At 35.1% G+C, this 14,911-nt stretch overlaps 1 protein-coding gene across 8 annotated transcripts in view; it reads left to right on the top strand.

The window, feature by feature from the left end:
• The window catches only part of LOC145239883 (syntaxin-binding protein 5-like), a 678,091-nt gene that overhangs the window by 649,001 nt on the left and 14,179 nt on the right, over positions 1-14,911 (top strand). For all 8 annotated transcript variants that reach the window (XM_080103493.1, XM_080103494.1, XM_080103495.1 and 5 more), the window contains 3 exons: positions 6,469-6,572; positions 8,962-9,052; positions 12,624-12,732. In XM_080103493.1, the coding sequence (XP_079959619.1) occupies positions 6,469-6,572; positions 8,962-9,052; positions 12,624-12,732 (304 nt within the window). The remainder of the gene's footprint in view (positions 1-6,468; positions 6,573-8,961; positions 9,053-12,623; positions 12,733-14,911) is intronic.

Below are 14,911 nucleotides of genomic sequence, written 5' to 3' on the forward strand. Positions count from 1 at the left end.
CACCAGTAAATGCAAGTGACTGCCTCAAAACAGAAAAAAAAAAAAATCCGTTCTTTTTCTCTTACCTTCTCTCTCTGCTCTAAGCAAGTCTGTCGACCTATTCCACAAATCCCAAATCTCAATCATGAAAGGTTTCCAGAAAAAATACTCGATTAAATCCAGATCAACCTCCAACGCAGACCCTCACTACCATGTCTCCTTCTCCAACATCAGGGCTCTATGTTCCAACCTTCCAGAGGTTCAAACTCTAAGAGACTGAACCAGACCTATTATTCCTAAGCGAAACTGGCATTGGACCGACTTCTTCCCTAGATGAGTTTGTAATTAAAGGATACTCTAACTTAACCTGTAAACCTGACTCCCAAAATCGCCATGGACATGGAGTATGTGCCTACATTAAAGACAACTTTCCATATAGTAGGGATATCTCTAGAGAAGATCCTAACTTACCTTACATGTGCTTCCAGGTTGCACTTGCTCATGCTACTGCATTTATATTTGCACTCTATCGCCCCCACAACAGTGGAATTACTATCTTTAATAGCATAACTGAGAAAATTGACCATGTCCTGTCTGTGTACCTCTCAGCTAACATTCACGTCTGTGGGGACTTCAATGTTCACAATGTGGAATGGTTAACCCACTCAAACAAGACCGATGACGAGGGGAGGTTCTGCCACAATTTCTCCATTACTTATGACCTCACTCAGATTGTCTAAGAACCCACCCGCATTCCCGACACTGATGGTCAGTATGCAAGTCTCTTAGACCTCTTTCTCACAACTTGCCCTGAGCTATACTCCTCTTCCATTCAGTTTAACCACTCTGTTGTATCATTTTAGATAAAAACAAAATGTAATAGGTCCTCAGACATACCTCTCCATTGTACAGTATATTAATACTCTATGGCTGACTGTGATAGCTTCCGTACATTTATATTAGACCTACCTCTGCGTACCATGTTTAAAAAGGATATGTCCTCTATAGTATCAGACCTGACGGAATGGTTAACTGTAAGTATAGACAGTTTCATACTCTCGAAAAAGTTCCAGCAAAAACCTAACAGCCAGCCATGGTTCTCTCCAGAATGTGCTGCTGCCATTGCGCCCAGAAATCACTTTTTCCATTACTTCCAACGTAATAGATGTATTGAGACTAAAGCTACTTTCAGGACCGCCAGAAACCTCTGTAAAAAAGGAATAAAGAAGACAAGAGAGTTGTATGCTCAGTCTGTCAAATCCAAGGTAGCTGAGCAGCGGCTTGGTTCCCACCAGTTTTGGCAAATAGCAAACAGAATCCTGAACAGAAGCGTTTGCTCTATCCCAACTATCATCAATGGACCTGAGGTAATCTCGTCAGCATCAGACAAAGCCAAACTCTTTGCCAAGAACTTTGCAGCTAATTCTACCCTTTACGACCAAGACCATCAACCCCCAGTATTTCCTCGTATATCAGAAAACACACTATGCGACATACAAATATCTGTATGTGATATTGCCAAGTTAATCAAAAATCTTGATTCCAGTAAAGCAACTGGCCCTGATGGCATTCCAATTATAGTGCTCAAAAGGCTTCAACCGGAACTAGCGCCCATACTTACAAAGTTATTTAAGCATTGTCTTAAGGAGAAATGCTTCCCAACACCTTGGAAAATCTCATCAGTATGCCCTGTATTTAAGCATTCAGGTGTTCACCCATCTCCTTTCAGTACAGCCCAATAAGTGTCATGAGTAAGCTGCTGGAATCTGTGCTAAATAAAGAAGTAGTCAGCCATTTCAGCAAAAATAACCTTCTTAGTGACATGTAGTATGGTTTCTGATCTGCTAGATCTGCAACAGACATGCTTACAGTTATATCTCATAGGATTAGCGAATCCTTCGACGGAGGCTTCCTAAGTAGGGAAATTGCTCTTGAAGGCCTTTGATAAGGTATGGCATAAAGGTCTACTTCACAAGATCTCCAGTCATGGTATAGCTGGAAATGTCTTCTCAACTATTAAATCATTTCTCTTTGATAGGTTGTTAAGAGTAATGCTTGATGGGCAGAAATCAGAAGCTCTCAGTATTAATGCTGGAGTCCCTCAGGGGTTCATCCTGGGTCCAACTCTCTTCCTGATCTACATCAATTATCTTCCAAACCACATCCTGAGATCATTCGTATACATTTATGCTGACAACACTACCATCTATGGGAGCACTTTGAAGACCGTAAACGACCAAGTTCTCTCTGACTCTCTCTTCTCTGATCTTGAGCATGTGGTACAATGGGGGAAAAAGTGGCTGGTTACTTTTAATGCATCTAAAACCAAGCTTCTATCTTTACATCATCAATGCTCTGTTGCTCAGTTGCCATAAATCGAAATGAATGGCTCTCGTCTTGGAGGCTTCATGTTTTGACAAGCTTCTGGGCTTGACCTTTACTTCCGATCTGAAATGGAACACGTATATCAAATCCATTGCCAAAGTCACTGGAAAAATGGTAGGATCCTTCTACCGTTCCAGTAGATATCACACTCCTGATGCAATTCTCTACTTATATAGAAGCCAGATTCGGCCAATGATGGAGTTCTGTTGCCACATCTGGGTAGGAGCTGCTGGAAGCAGCTTATCCTGTCTGGACAGAGTTCAAAATAGACTTCGTAGCTTAGTCGGGGATGCCCTTTTTTCTTCCCTGCAGCCTCTTTCCCACAGAAGAGACATAGCGAGCATGTGTGTGCTTAAATCTATGGTCCCCTCTTGCCAGGTTTTCATGAAAACACTCGTCTAGCAAAAACCACTATCAACGATTTCCCACACTCTTTATCTGTGCCTACACCTAAACGTAGATTCCATGAACAGGGCTTCTTTCTTAGAACTGCACGTCTGTGTAATTCTATTCCATTTGCCTACTTCCCAGCTGACTACAGTCTGATTGTCTTCAAGTCCAATGTGAACAAGTTCTTATTGAACCATCCCCCTAAGTAATCCAAGTTACAAAATTCTCACTAATGTTTACTATGCTAAAATCACAATAACTAATGTATACCCATTAACCCTCATCCTCGAGTGGCCTCTGGGCCTTGGGAAGTGGTGACCCCCCCCCTTCCATGACCACCAGTAACTGCCAGTTGCAAAGGAAGATAGGTTCCACCAGTAAATAATTACCTAAAACCAGTACTAATCACCAGTAACCACCACTGCTGACAATGACAACCAGTGGCTTCTGCTAGCTGCCATTGCCAGACAATGCCTTACAGTGGAAGCCAGTTAATTTCATTTTGACTAAATGCTGCCAGTGTCTACTATTATCCAGGGTTAACAGTAACCTCTAGTAACAATCAAAGTTTAATTTGTAGCTCTGCGTCATACTTCCAGCCTGTACACGGGTCCTGCAAATTTAGGTATTATCACGGCTTGAAGCGGCAGTATAAAAAGACGTTAATTTTGTTCTATGGCAGTGATATTTATCTCATGCACGTGAGGTTGCTGTCAGTTGGAAAGAGGATGAAAAGAAAAATATGATGGCTGATTGGAGAAGAACAAATAGTGGTGGAAGAGAATAAACCAACGTTTTGCTGTGAGAGAAACGTGAACATAACTTTGATGCCATTTGTTCTAAGACTATAAACAATTTAGGTGACTAAACTAGGAATTATGAGAAAAAAAAAATTTGCTCTGTTACGGAAAAAGACTATAAACAATCTTTCAATATTCAACATCCCCCCTCCACACACACTAAATAAAAAACACTATTAAGCCATCCATAGAAACAACCCCAACTGCATTTCTCTCTTCTGTATTCCTAGCAACACTAACATATATATAAATATATATTTTTATTTATATAGACAAGTATTACATACTCGAGTATGTATGTAGTATGTAATACTTATGTATATAAATAAAAATAATATATTTGACTCTTTTTTATTGAGAACTCTTAATAACTTCGTTTTAATTCATGGGTTTTATCTCTTGAATACCTTTAATCTGGTGAGTGTGTGCGTGTGTATGTATGTATGTATGTATGTATGTATGTATAGCCTCCAAGGAGTTTAAACCCTTGGTATAACAAGTTTGCATATTGCAGACTTAGAACTGCATAAAGTTGCATGTATCTGAAAATGAATCTATATAAATAAGTTTCTATTTATTTTTACTCTTTTCTGAATTACAAACAAAACATAGTTTTATACAAGCATTAGCTGAAATACTAGTCTATGCCAGGTTTCTTAACTTTTTCTGGAATTTCATAGCCAAGGTTAAAAGTTAAGAACATCTATTACATAGTTTTCATTCATTTTTTATTAAAAGAAAAAAAATTCTTCAGGTTTATGATGATTATGGATATTGGCTAGGAAGTAACTGGAATGTTATAGCAAACAAAAACAGATGCCTAGTGTAAGATTCGAACCCACGGTTGAATAAAATATGTGAAGTTTGAACACTTTATCCACAAAACCACTGATCTAACGAAAATATTTTGTCTTCCTACTTAAAGGAGTTTAGTGTAGGGATTAAATCACTGTGGATGGTTTTTGGCAGCGATGTAACTCTTGCTCCCTCTATTTTGTCCTTGAGTTCTCATCTCGTATGAGTATTGTTTCTGACAAGGGAGAGGGGGATAAAATGCTGCAGCCCCCCCCCCCCGTCTCCCACGACCCTCCTCTTGGTCATCAGTTTTTGTAGGAGCAGTAACTGGAGGGATCCTTCTGAGTTATTCTATCTTTATTCTTATTCCTATTAGCATGTCACTAATAAGAGTGCTGGAGGTAAATGTTTTTTTATCTGAGCTGGCATTAAATGAGTTTAGCGTGGGGATTGTTTTACCTCTTCACATAGATATAAAATGATGGTGGTCATAAAATGCTAAAACCAGCGAATATTTTGTTCTGCTATTTATATAATTTGATAACTCGTTTCTTTTCTCTGAAGAGAAGAATCTAGCTTTTTTTGAACTCCACAGAATTAAGGATATTTTTAACCATCTTCATTTATTGAAGGTATTCTATCGTAAAATAAATTTACATGCAAATTTTGATTTACAGTTTTCATTTATGAATCTGATATTAAGCTCTACTTTCTACTGCCATATCGAGCTTTTTTATTTGGTTGAGATAAATATAAACATTAATACTTATATTGGACTGAAGATTACATTTGCATTTGTTTAATTGCATAATTATATCTATAATATAAAGCTGAATGTCTGTGTGTGTCTGGTCACAAATAGGCTCCTATATGGTTGACTATTTTAAAAAACTGATTACATATAATGATAGAAGATGTATCGAAACACAGGAATGGGTATGTTTGATCTGGCAGAACAGTGGTTCATTAAAATTGTGGGGTCTGCGTTCACACCTGGTCCACAAAGTATGGAAATAAAAAATTTAAAAATGAAAAAAAAAAACGTTTACAAGTGTTTTTGATATAGATGTATATAAGAATACTTTGATAAGTATGTTTTAACTTAAATAGGGATGGTATAATAAAATTGTGGGGTCTGCGTTTGCGCCTGGCATCCATGGAATGGAAATAGGGACAAACTTTAATAAAGACTTTTCATATCTATCTGCGTAAGTATACTTTGATAATTATGTTTCAGTTTGAAGAAATATGGTATAATAAAATTATGAGGTGTTCGTTCGCGCCTGACCTCCATAGAATGGAAATATATCACAAAGTTTAACAAGGTTTTTTAATATAGATCCACAGAATATTGTGATAAGTGTTTCAGTGTGAACAGGTATGGTATAATAAATTATGGGGTTTATCTATTTTATTTTTACTTTCATCATATTTTGCTTTGGTTTTGATACCCCCAAATTCGAAGCTATCTCTTTACAACCCTTCCTTTTCATAAGCTATCATACTTTCATAAATCAGAGTCCATTTTCTGTAGGCTGATTTTGAACCCAGTCAACGACGGGTACTTTTACTAGTATATATATATATATATATAGAGAGAGAGAGAGAGAGAGAGAAAATAAAAAGGAACAAACCGTATTATGTGTTCATCAACGTTTCGTCTTTATTTCAAGACTTTGTTCCTTTTTATTTTCTCTATTTTGTCGGAATACTATTTCCATTATTTTCATATATATATATATATATTTGTGTGTGTTTGTATATATATATATATACATACACACATTATTATTATTATAATTTTTTTTTAAACACCTACAGACACTAGTGTTTCATCCTTTTGAGAATCATCAGTGCAGAGAGTCACGATTACAGCCAGTCAGAGATTCAAACCCAGCCATGAAGCCATCTCTGACTCCATTAATAAGGAACAAACCACACAGCCAACATTAACCGTGGGAAATACAGTTGAAATTTAAACATTTATTATTAAATGTCGAGATGTCCATCCAGCGTGATCTAATGATTATAACATGAGCATATATTAACTATGCTGTGCAAGCAAGAATTACTTTCAACATACTCAAATTTCATTTTTATTTTGTTTTATTTTCTCCAGAGACAAATACAGGGGCAAACTATAGGAAAGTATCTCCAACAACCACAACCACAGAAGTGTGTGATCGTCAATTTGCAATAATTTGTTCAGAGAAACAAGCAAGAGTAAGTGTTTCTTTCAATCTTTGATTGCAAGTGTCATGTGACACTGAATTGTCATGTGACAGTGAATTGGATGAATAAGTGGCTGAATTACTTTACTGAGATAGATAATCATTTTTTTTTTTCATATTAAAGTGTTACAAGAATCTCCCTACAAGACGTGAGCAAAATGTTCTCAATGAGAGTAAGTCATCTTGAAAACGATAGATGAAAGTAGTTTTGAAAGTAAAGAGAAACACAAAGTCTTGTATTATTTTATTCATTTATTTGTTGCAGACTTTATCCTCATCTTCTAGTTGTTGTTTTCATGACGCTTCGGCCAATTATTCTTCTGGCCTTCGTCACATGGTTAACTGTGACAGGATAACAATCTCAAAGAATTCCAAGTAATTAAACAAAGTTTTGTATTGAATATAATTGAATAACAAAAATTCTGACTTTAAATGCATCTCTTTGAACTTTAGGATTCTTCTTGTCATACAACATGGAAAAGATTCTTAAATTCGAAAAGCTGCACCCGAAGAAGCTCATTGACCAAAACATAGTGAAAATCCAAGCAAGATGAGAATAATGATCCAATGTTCCAAATCATACAAATTATCAATCTTCATCTCTAAAATTATGAGCAATATGAACATTTTTGCACAGAAAATAATGAAAGTATTCAATAAAATGATTTTGTCAGTGAATCAAAATAAACTAAACTTTGACAAATGTTTTTTCTTTAAAAAAAAAGAAAAATTGTTTTCACAGCAGTTGTGCTGGAGTGTTCTCCCTTTGATATATTAATGATACACTTACCAGTATTAAGAATCAAGGCATTCCGGCATATCTCCCCCCACCCCCAAACATTACATTGTTGTATTACCTCCCCTGTTTTGTAAACAGTGATAGATTATTCAGTGTCCCCAACGAAATCTTCCAACAGATATTATGTATTATATTATAATATTATTTATTTTTATTTATTATTAACATTTTATATGAAAATAATTAGAACAATGTGAACAATTTTTTTATTTAAAAAATGTGTAATATTTTATTTTTGTAATTGTTGAATTTCTTTTTTGGGTAAAACATCCGTAAAAGTAAAACATTTTTTACAGAAACGTATCATTTTTACGCCAAACTACTTATAATAATACAAATAATAATAATTCATCTAAGAATGTGATAAATTTCTTCAGTTAAAATATCTGTTGGAAGATGTTTCATCAGGGACGCCAAATAGTCTATCAGTGCAAGTAATGCAACAATGAAATGTCTCAGGAGGAGGGGGGGGGTCTCAGAATACTAAAATCATATCACATGAAAAACAATTGGAAAAAAAAATTAAAAGTTACTTGTATCAAACTATATTTAGTAGCAAACCTTTCTATAGACATCTCTTGTAGTGTAGAAACCACAAGACATGTCTAAAAAAGGTTTGCTACTATTAAAATAATGTTTTTTTTTTTTTTTTACTTTTCATTTTTCAAGAATGATGTCAAATTCACATTTAATGGCTAAAAAATTATTTTACTCGACTGTTTGCCCATTAAAAAAACAGACAAAATTCATGCCCTGTTGACTTAAAATGAGTGCTTTATGCCAAATTGATATTTTAATATGATTAAATTTGTGTTCATTTTTGCATTAAATATCAATTAATCCTTAACTCTGCATTGAATGGATACCATAATACTTAGTTCACTGCACCTTATCATAACAAAGGTCCATTCCAAATTTCTGCTAGTTGTTTTTATGAAAAATGGAATGGACAGATGAACAAAGATAAATATAATTTAGCAGTTCAGTCCAGCTTTGCTCAGGCCCTATGTACTGTTCATAACTTTGTGCATATGCATATATATATTAAAAAGTTTGACTCATGTCCAGGCAACCTACATCTAAAATTTCAAGTGTTTAGACCCAAAACTAGCGAAGGAGTTTGGTAGAGTTTTCAAAGGTCAAATCGTTGAACTTTGACCCCTTGATGGCCAAATTTCTGGCCGAAAACTGATTAAAAAGATTTTCCCAAATCTCAATATCCCTTATGTCAAATCTTGAGTGTGTAGACTGAAAATTGACAGAGTAGTTTGGTAGGGAAATGTACACACACACACACACACACACACACACACACACACACACACACACACAGACAATTTCACTTTTCTAGATATATAGATAATATAGATTATTATTCAGTTTAAAAATAATGTTAACCAAAACTAACAAAGGATTTGTTGCTTTGTATTTCTGTTCTCATCTACCATTTAAAAAGTAATTGATGACATGGTGTTGAAGTTGACATCTTTCACAAAATTTGATAAGTACAGAGCGATTAATTGTTACGAAATATTTTCTTCTTTTTACATATTTTATTAACGGCTTCTTGTTTTCTTTCTAGGTGATGTCTTTACCTTCACAAACTTGTGCATATAAGATCAAAATCACAGAGACTTCATTTGTTGTGAAATCGGAGATTGTAACGATTAAAGGTTTCTATGATTTACTTTCTCTACTTTTTGTCATTTCCACCTCCTCTCTTCAATTGGCATTACCTATGTTGAAACCATTCCTAAAATGTATCGATTCCATGTGTATGCTTAACAATGAAAATGTTCACTCAGACTTAATGCATGACAGAACCACTGATGGATAGCGACATGTGGGAACATATCTAAAAATAAAAACAAAAAAAATGCCATTTAAGGATAAGTTCCCTCACAAAGATAAAGTCGGACAAAAGGTTGTTTTTTTTTTATTATGAGGAAAATCCATTTCCCCCAACAAAAATCACTCGGGATTGAATCAAGAGTTCTTCATAAAAATGCAAGGATGCATCCAAAGGTAAACCCTGTTCTTTCTTACGATGGATTTATTTCTCTCCCATGGCAAGAAGCTGTAACATTATGGTTGAAAAGTGGGATTGAAGAGCCAGCGCCCTCAAAGAGGAGCACACTAGCCTACAAAAAATGCTTGGGCAGTTTCATTGGCATTCTCTGGTAAGGGCGCCTCAGGCGATTAGCAATAAACTAGCCTCTTAAAAAAATATAGGTAAAGCCTGGGAGGGTGGGCCTCCTAGAACTGCACAGCATCAGCAGCACACCACAATCAACAGGGAAAACGCCATTTCAGAAATGACATAGTCTCTGTTGGCTTTTGGTGTCGGGGGAAAGACCTTTTGTCTCTTATGATGCTTTTATGGAAGCAGACTTGCTGCATCAATCAGATTTGTCTGCTACTTCGTTATGAACTGCTGTATTATTTGAAAAATAAAACAAAAAATCCTCCAGATTCTGTTATAAGTTACAAAAATCTATGAAAATTTAAATAAAAGCTCCAACATTTTTTTTTCTTTGTAAGTTGGAGATTCATTTTTAGTTTATTGTCTCCGAAGAATTTCTTTCTATTACTATTCATCAAAAGACTAACATTAGACTAATTTAAATGAAATTGAACCTAAGTGTTGAAATCCTTAAGATGTTGGTAAAAGATTTTACAGAATAAATAAAATCTCTCAGTCAACATAAAAAAAAAATTGTAAACAAAAGGGTGCATCACATCATGTCAGTCAAAATTTATAAAGTCAATTTAGGGTCATTGTTGGTGTTAGTAAAACTGTTGACTCAAAAGGTATAAATAATGATGTAATCTATATATATATAAAAGCGAAAATGTATGTATGTTTGTATGTGTGTTCGCTTTTTCTGTATGTCTACAAAAGGCTTTTTTTCAGAGAAGCGGTTGCTCGCCTAACAACTTTTTAAAACTTTTTATATCACATATACATCGCAATATCTCAGAGTTAACAATGAAGCTCGCTTGTCTATTTAATTTGCTCGACTTTGGGAAGATAAATATTCAACATTTGTCGCTCGCCGCATGTGGGTTAGTCTTTTTGCTATAACGTCTTGGGAAGCGTTCCCGCAGTAAATGAAATACTATCCCGCAGTCAAACTTGACTTCTTTAACTCATTAAAATGGGCACCTGCCAAATCCAATCAATCCCACGTCTTAGAACTTTTTATATACTCCATAGATTATAATATATTCTATTTACAAAATGAGGTCGTTTCTGTCTTTTATTTGAGCAATTTTTATGTTACAAAATTCGCAAAATGTGATTTCATTTCTCCATGGCATGATGTTTGACCTAGAAAAGCAGACATTGACGTTCATTTAAGCACCTGCTGGTTTTTAACCATTTAATTTCAACCAATCTCACTTCTCTGCCCTCTTAGCGTCGTGGTAAGTTATCAGGTTTTCTTTTCCGACTTCGCTTCAAGGCTTCAGGTTCGAGCCTATCTCCCTCCCAAAACTTTTTTTTTTCTTTTACACCTCTAAACACCCGGGCAACACCAGGCATCCCCGCTAGTCTCTTATAAAAGACTAGCCTGGGTGCCCGACATTGCCCGGGTGTTTGTAGTTGTGTGTTAAGCAAAAAAAAAAATAAATAAAGTTGAAGTAGGCAGGCTCGAACCCATGACGTAAAGGCAGAAAAGAAAGCGGAGGTGTGTGAAAGGGTGTTGGTTGAGCAAAAAAAAAAAAAGAAGGGGAAATTGTGAGCACAAAAAAAAAAACAAGTGGCAGGTAGGCTCGAACCGGTATCACGAAGGAGGAAAAGAAAGTGAAAAAAAGTGACGCGTTAGCTGCTGTGCCCATCATCAAACCGAAAGTGGCATAAGTTCAAATTAAGGCTAGACAATCGAAAAGAAGTGATGACTTTAAAAAATATTGGCAAAAAAAGCGACCCCCCCCCTGTTGAAAAATGCCCAGTTGAAGGTGAAGGAATTAATGTTTTTAGCAAATTTTTTGCTATTTGTTGTCCGAAGGGTTGAGCTTCAAAATGATACTGATCTCGTAGAAAATCCATCACCTCTGTGGAAAGTTTTAGGCAGATATACATACATACATTTAAACAGATTTTTGCCCTTTATATTATAGAATAGCGGAGGTGCTCAGCGTTGCCCGGGTGTTTGTAGGTGTGTGTGTGTGTGTGCTGGGGGGGGGGGGATCAAAACAAAAATAATAAGCGAAGTAATAACCCTGTTTAAATATTAAAAAAACGAGCAAAAACAAAAAAGAAAAACTGCGAAAAAAGTTTTGGGAGGTAGGCTCAAGCCCGAAGCCGTGAAGTTAATAGTCTGATGACATAGCATGATGCCACGAAGGCAGGGAGTTGAGAACAGTCGAAAATAATCATTTAAAAATGCGGATGGTTTTGTAGGTCAAATATTATGCCGTAGCAGTAGCAGAGAAAACGAATTCACAGCGCGAATTTTGTAAGATAAAAGTCACTGAAGTAAAAGCTATTTATGACATCGTTTCGTAATTTGTACATATTATAATCTAATATAAAAAGTTATAAGAATGAGTGACCAACCTGAGAACCACCCCTCCAAAAGCCTTTGCCGAACATACAGAAAAAATGCACACAAACACACTAACACACATTTTGCCTTTTATATATATAAATAACTCCTATTTGTCTTACAACAGTTAAACCATAAATATAAACAGGAACATTTAGAAGTGTTCACGACTTTGAAAGTTATTTTGAATGTATCTTCCTGTGGAGATGGCCCTGGATATGACCTTAAACTATATCCGATGGTGAGGCCTCAGCTTGCGGGCTCTGGGGAGTGTGGAGCCACCCTTTAATTGCTATTGCTCCCAGGTCCACTCTGACCTGGAGTGATAGTACCTGTTAGGGTCCCAACTATGGGTTAAATAGAAACTGACTTGCAAAAAACAAATATATTCTATTAAAAATTTTTTTCTTCAAAATCACTGGATTCAGCATTAAATAACCTGAAAAGGGTTGATATGCCATAAAACAAAAACAACCAACCAATCCTGTGGAAATAAATTCAAAATGTTGTTTCAAATAACACTCAAGATGAAGATAATAGTCTGAATAATCCAAATAATACGAATTATCATTCCTCATATCAAAAATTCAGAAATGAAATATTTTGTTTATTTGATTATCTTATGTTACCATGAAGGATGTCCGTATTTTTATCATTAATTTTGATGTTTACCTTTTATTTTTGTATTTTTCAGATAGTGTTTGCCTTGTATGTTACATAGCTAATGGTCATATCATGACCTTCAGTTTGCCAAGCCTGAAACTTTTAATGGATGCCCCTTTTCAACCACTTACAGAAATAAGGTAAAATGAACACCCATGTATTTATAGCTTTGGTAAATTAAATGATAACGATAATATTTGTGTTTTGGGGATGCAGAATTTTTATTGATTTAGAATTTTTAACTGGTTCTCTCATCTAGGTTGCTATGATTAGGACATTGATTAAAGTTCCAAGTTCAATCCTTTACAATGGTAGGAAGGTGGTTTAAGAAACCAGCACTTCTGCATTACATTTTTTTGGGGTGCATTTCACTAAAGTGTTGCCAGGTGGCGCTCCTTGCCACAAAAAACATTGAAACTATATTTTGTTACAGTGACAATTTTACTTTACTCCAAAAAATGTTTCAGAAAAAAAACCAAACAAAAAAATCCAATGTTGCTTTAATTCAAAAAATATTTCATTTAAATAATTAAATTGTTCAAGAAAAAAAATCGATTTTACTTTAATTCAAAAAAAAATGTTGGGGGGGGGGAATCAATATTTCTTGAATTCAAAAATTGTTTTATTAAAATTATATTTTGTTATGCAGACTTTTAAATAAATGTTTTTACAATTATATATTGATACATTTTTATACAATAAATGTTTTGGTTTTCAAATATTTTTGCATTTGGGGGGGGGGTCTTGTTTGTTATTTATTTGCTGTGTTATTTCACAAAGAAGAAATTGGAGTTATCACTCTATAACAATGGCGCCGTCCGTATAATGCAAAAGTGCAAAGAAATCAACTGAAAGAATGAGACAAAGCTTGGAGTATACCATCCTCAGGGGCTGTAATAAAACGTTGAGTTAAAAATCGCATGATGTCTCCCATGTCTGACACAAGAAACCTGAAGAAGGCCAGAAGAAAATAAACAAGTGAAATGTTGTGGTAAAAATGGCTTTTATGGTAAATACAAGTTAGAAAATTATAAATAATAATTAGGTTGAATTAAAAAAAAAAAAACGTTGTTGCATTTCTTCCACATGAGGGGGAAAGTATCTGGAAAATATTGTTAACCCCTAACGCATGAATAAAGTCAAGAAAGATGCATATGACAGAGACGAGAGGAAAGGCTTGGTTAAAACCATGGATGAAGGTGTCTCAATTCTAAGCCATGAACAAATAATGACAAAAGTGCAAAAAGAAAAACTCAAAAGAAATATTCTGCAAGCGATATCGGAAATGTAAACATTTCTTTGTCCATGATCTCAATAAAACAAACAATGGACAAAGAAGAAATACAGATCTATCAAAAAAATTTTGAGGGAATGTTATTTGAAATTCTGACAAAAACTGACAGATGATGAGATCATGAATATCTGGGGAACAGTTGGTCAGAAAATACAATCTTCTATGTCATAAACAAATATTGCATAAAAAAAGGAGGAGGGGGTAACTAACAACAGCAGAGAGTTATGTCTAAGGAGACAGAGATGCAGCAAAGATGCAGAGGTTATGCAAAAATAACACTTTTTGTGTTTGATTAAATATGCTTTAAACTTTTTCTCTCTTGTTAAACAAATAACTAGAGTATACCACTAAATTCTTTTTATTTTTATACACCCAATAATTCAATTTTAAACATAAACCAGAGTTTTTCATTGTTAGTGTTTGTATTCGACTTAAATATGGTTTATTTCCAGTTTCTCATTTTCAAAGTTGTGTAACATGCATTTGAAAGAAAACCTGTTGAACTAAATAAATTTGAGCCTCCAGGTGCATGGGATGTTGGTTTTAAATCCTTGCTTTCAGTGTGTGTGTGGTACAGGTTTTAGTAATTTTGAATAAATTCTCAGTTTTAATGTGAGGTGCAGTTTTCAAATCCTTGCTGCCAGTGTCATGGCAATATAAGTTTTGAATCCCTTGTCGCCAGTGTTGTGGCAATGTAAGTTTTGAATCCCTTGTCACCAGTGTTGTGGCAATGTAAGTTTTGTATCCCTTGTCGCCAGTGTTGTGGCAATGTAAGTTTTGAATCCCTTGTTGCCAGTGTTGTGGCAATGTAAGTTTTGTATCCCTTGTCGCCAGTGTTGTGGCAATGTAAGTTTTGAATCCCTTGTTGCCAGTGTTGTGGCAATGTAAGTTTTGAATCCCTTGTTGCCAGTGTTGTGGCAATGTAAGTTTTGAATCCCTTGTTGCCAGTGTTGTGGCAATGTAAGTTTTGAATCCCTTGTTGCCAGTGTTGTGGCAATGTAAGTTTTGAATCCCTTGTTGCCAGT

Source organism: Euprymna scolopes, chromosome 19 (assembly GCF_053919585.1).
Source record: "Euprymna scolopes isolate OS-2025 chromosome 19, ASM5391958v1, whole genome shotgun sequence".
NCBI lineage: Eukaryota > Metazoa > Mollusca > Cephalopoda > Sepiida > Sepiolidae > Euprymna > Euprymna scolopes.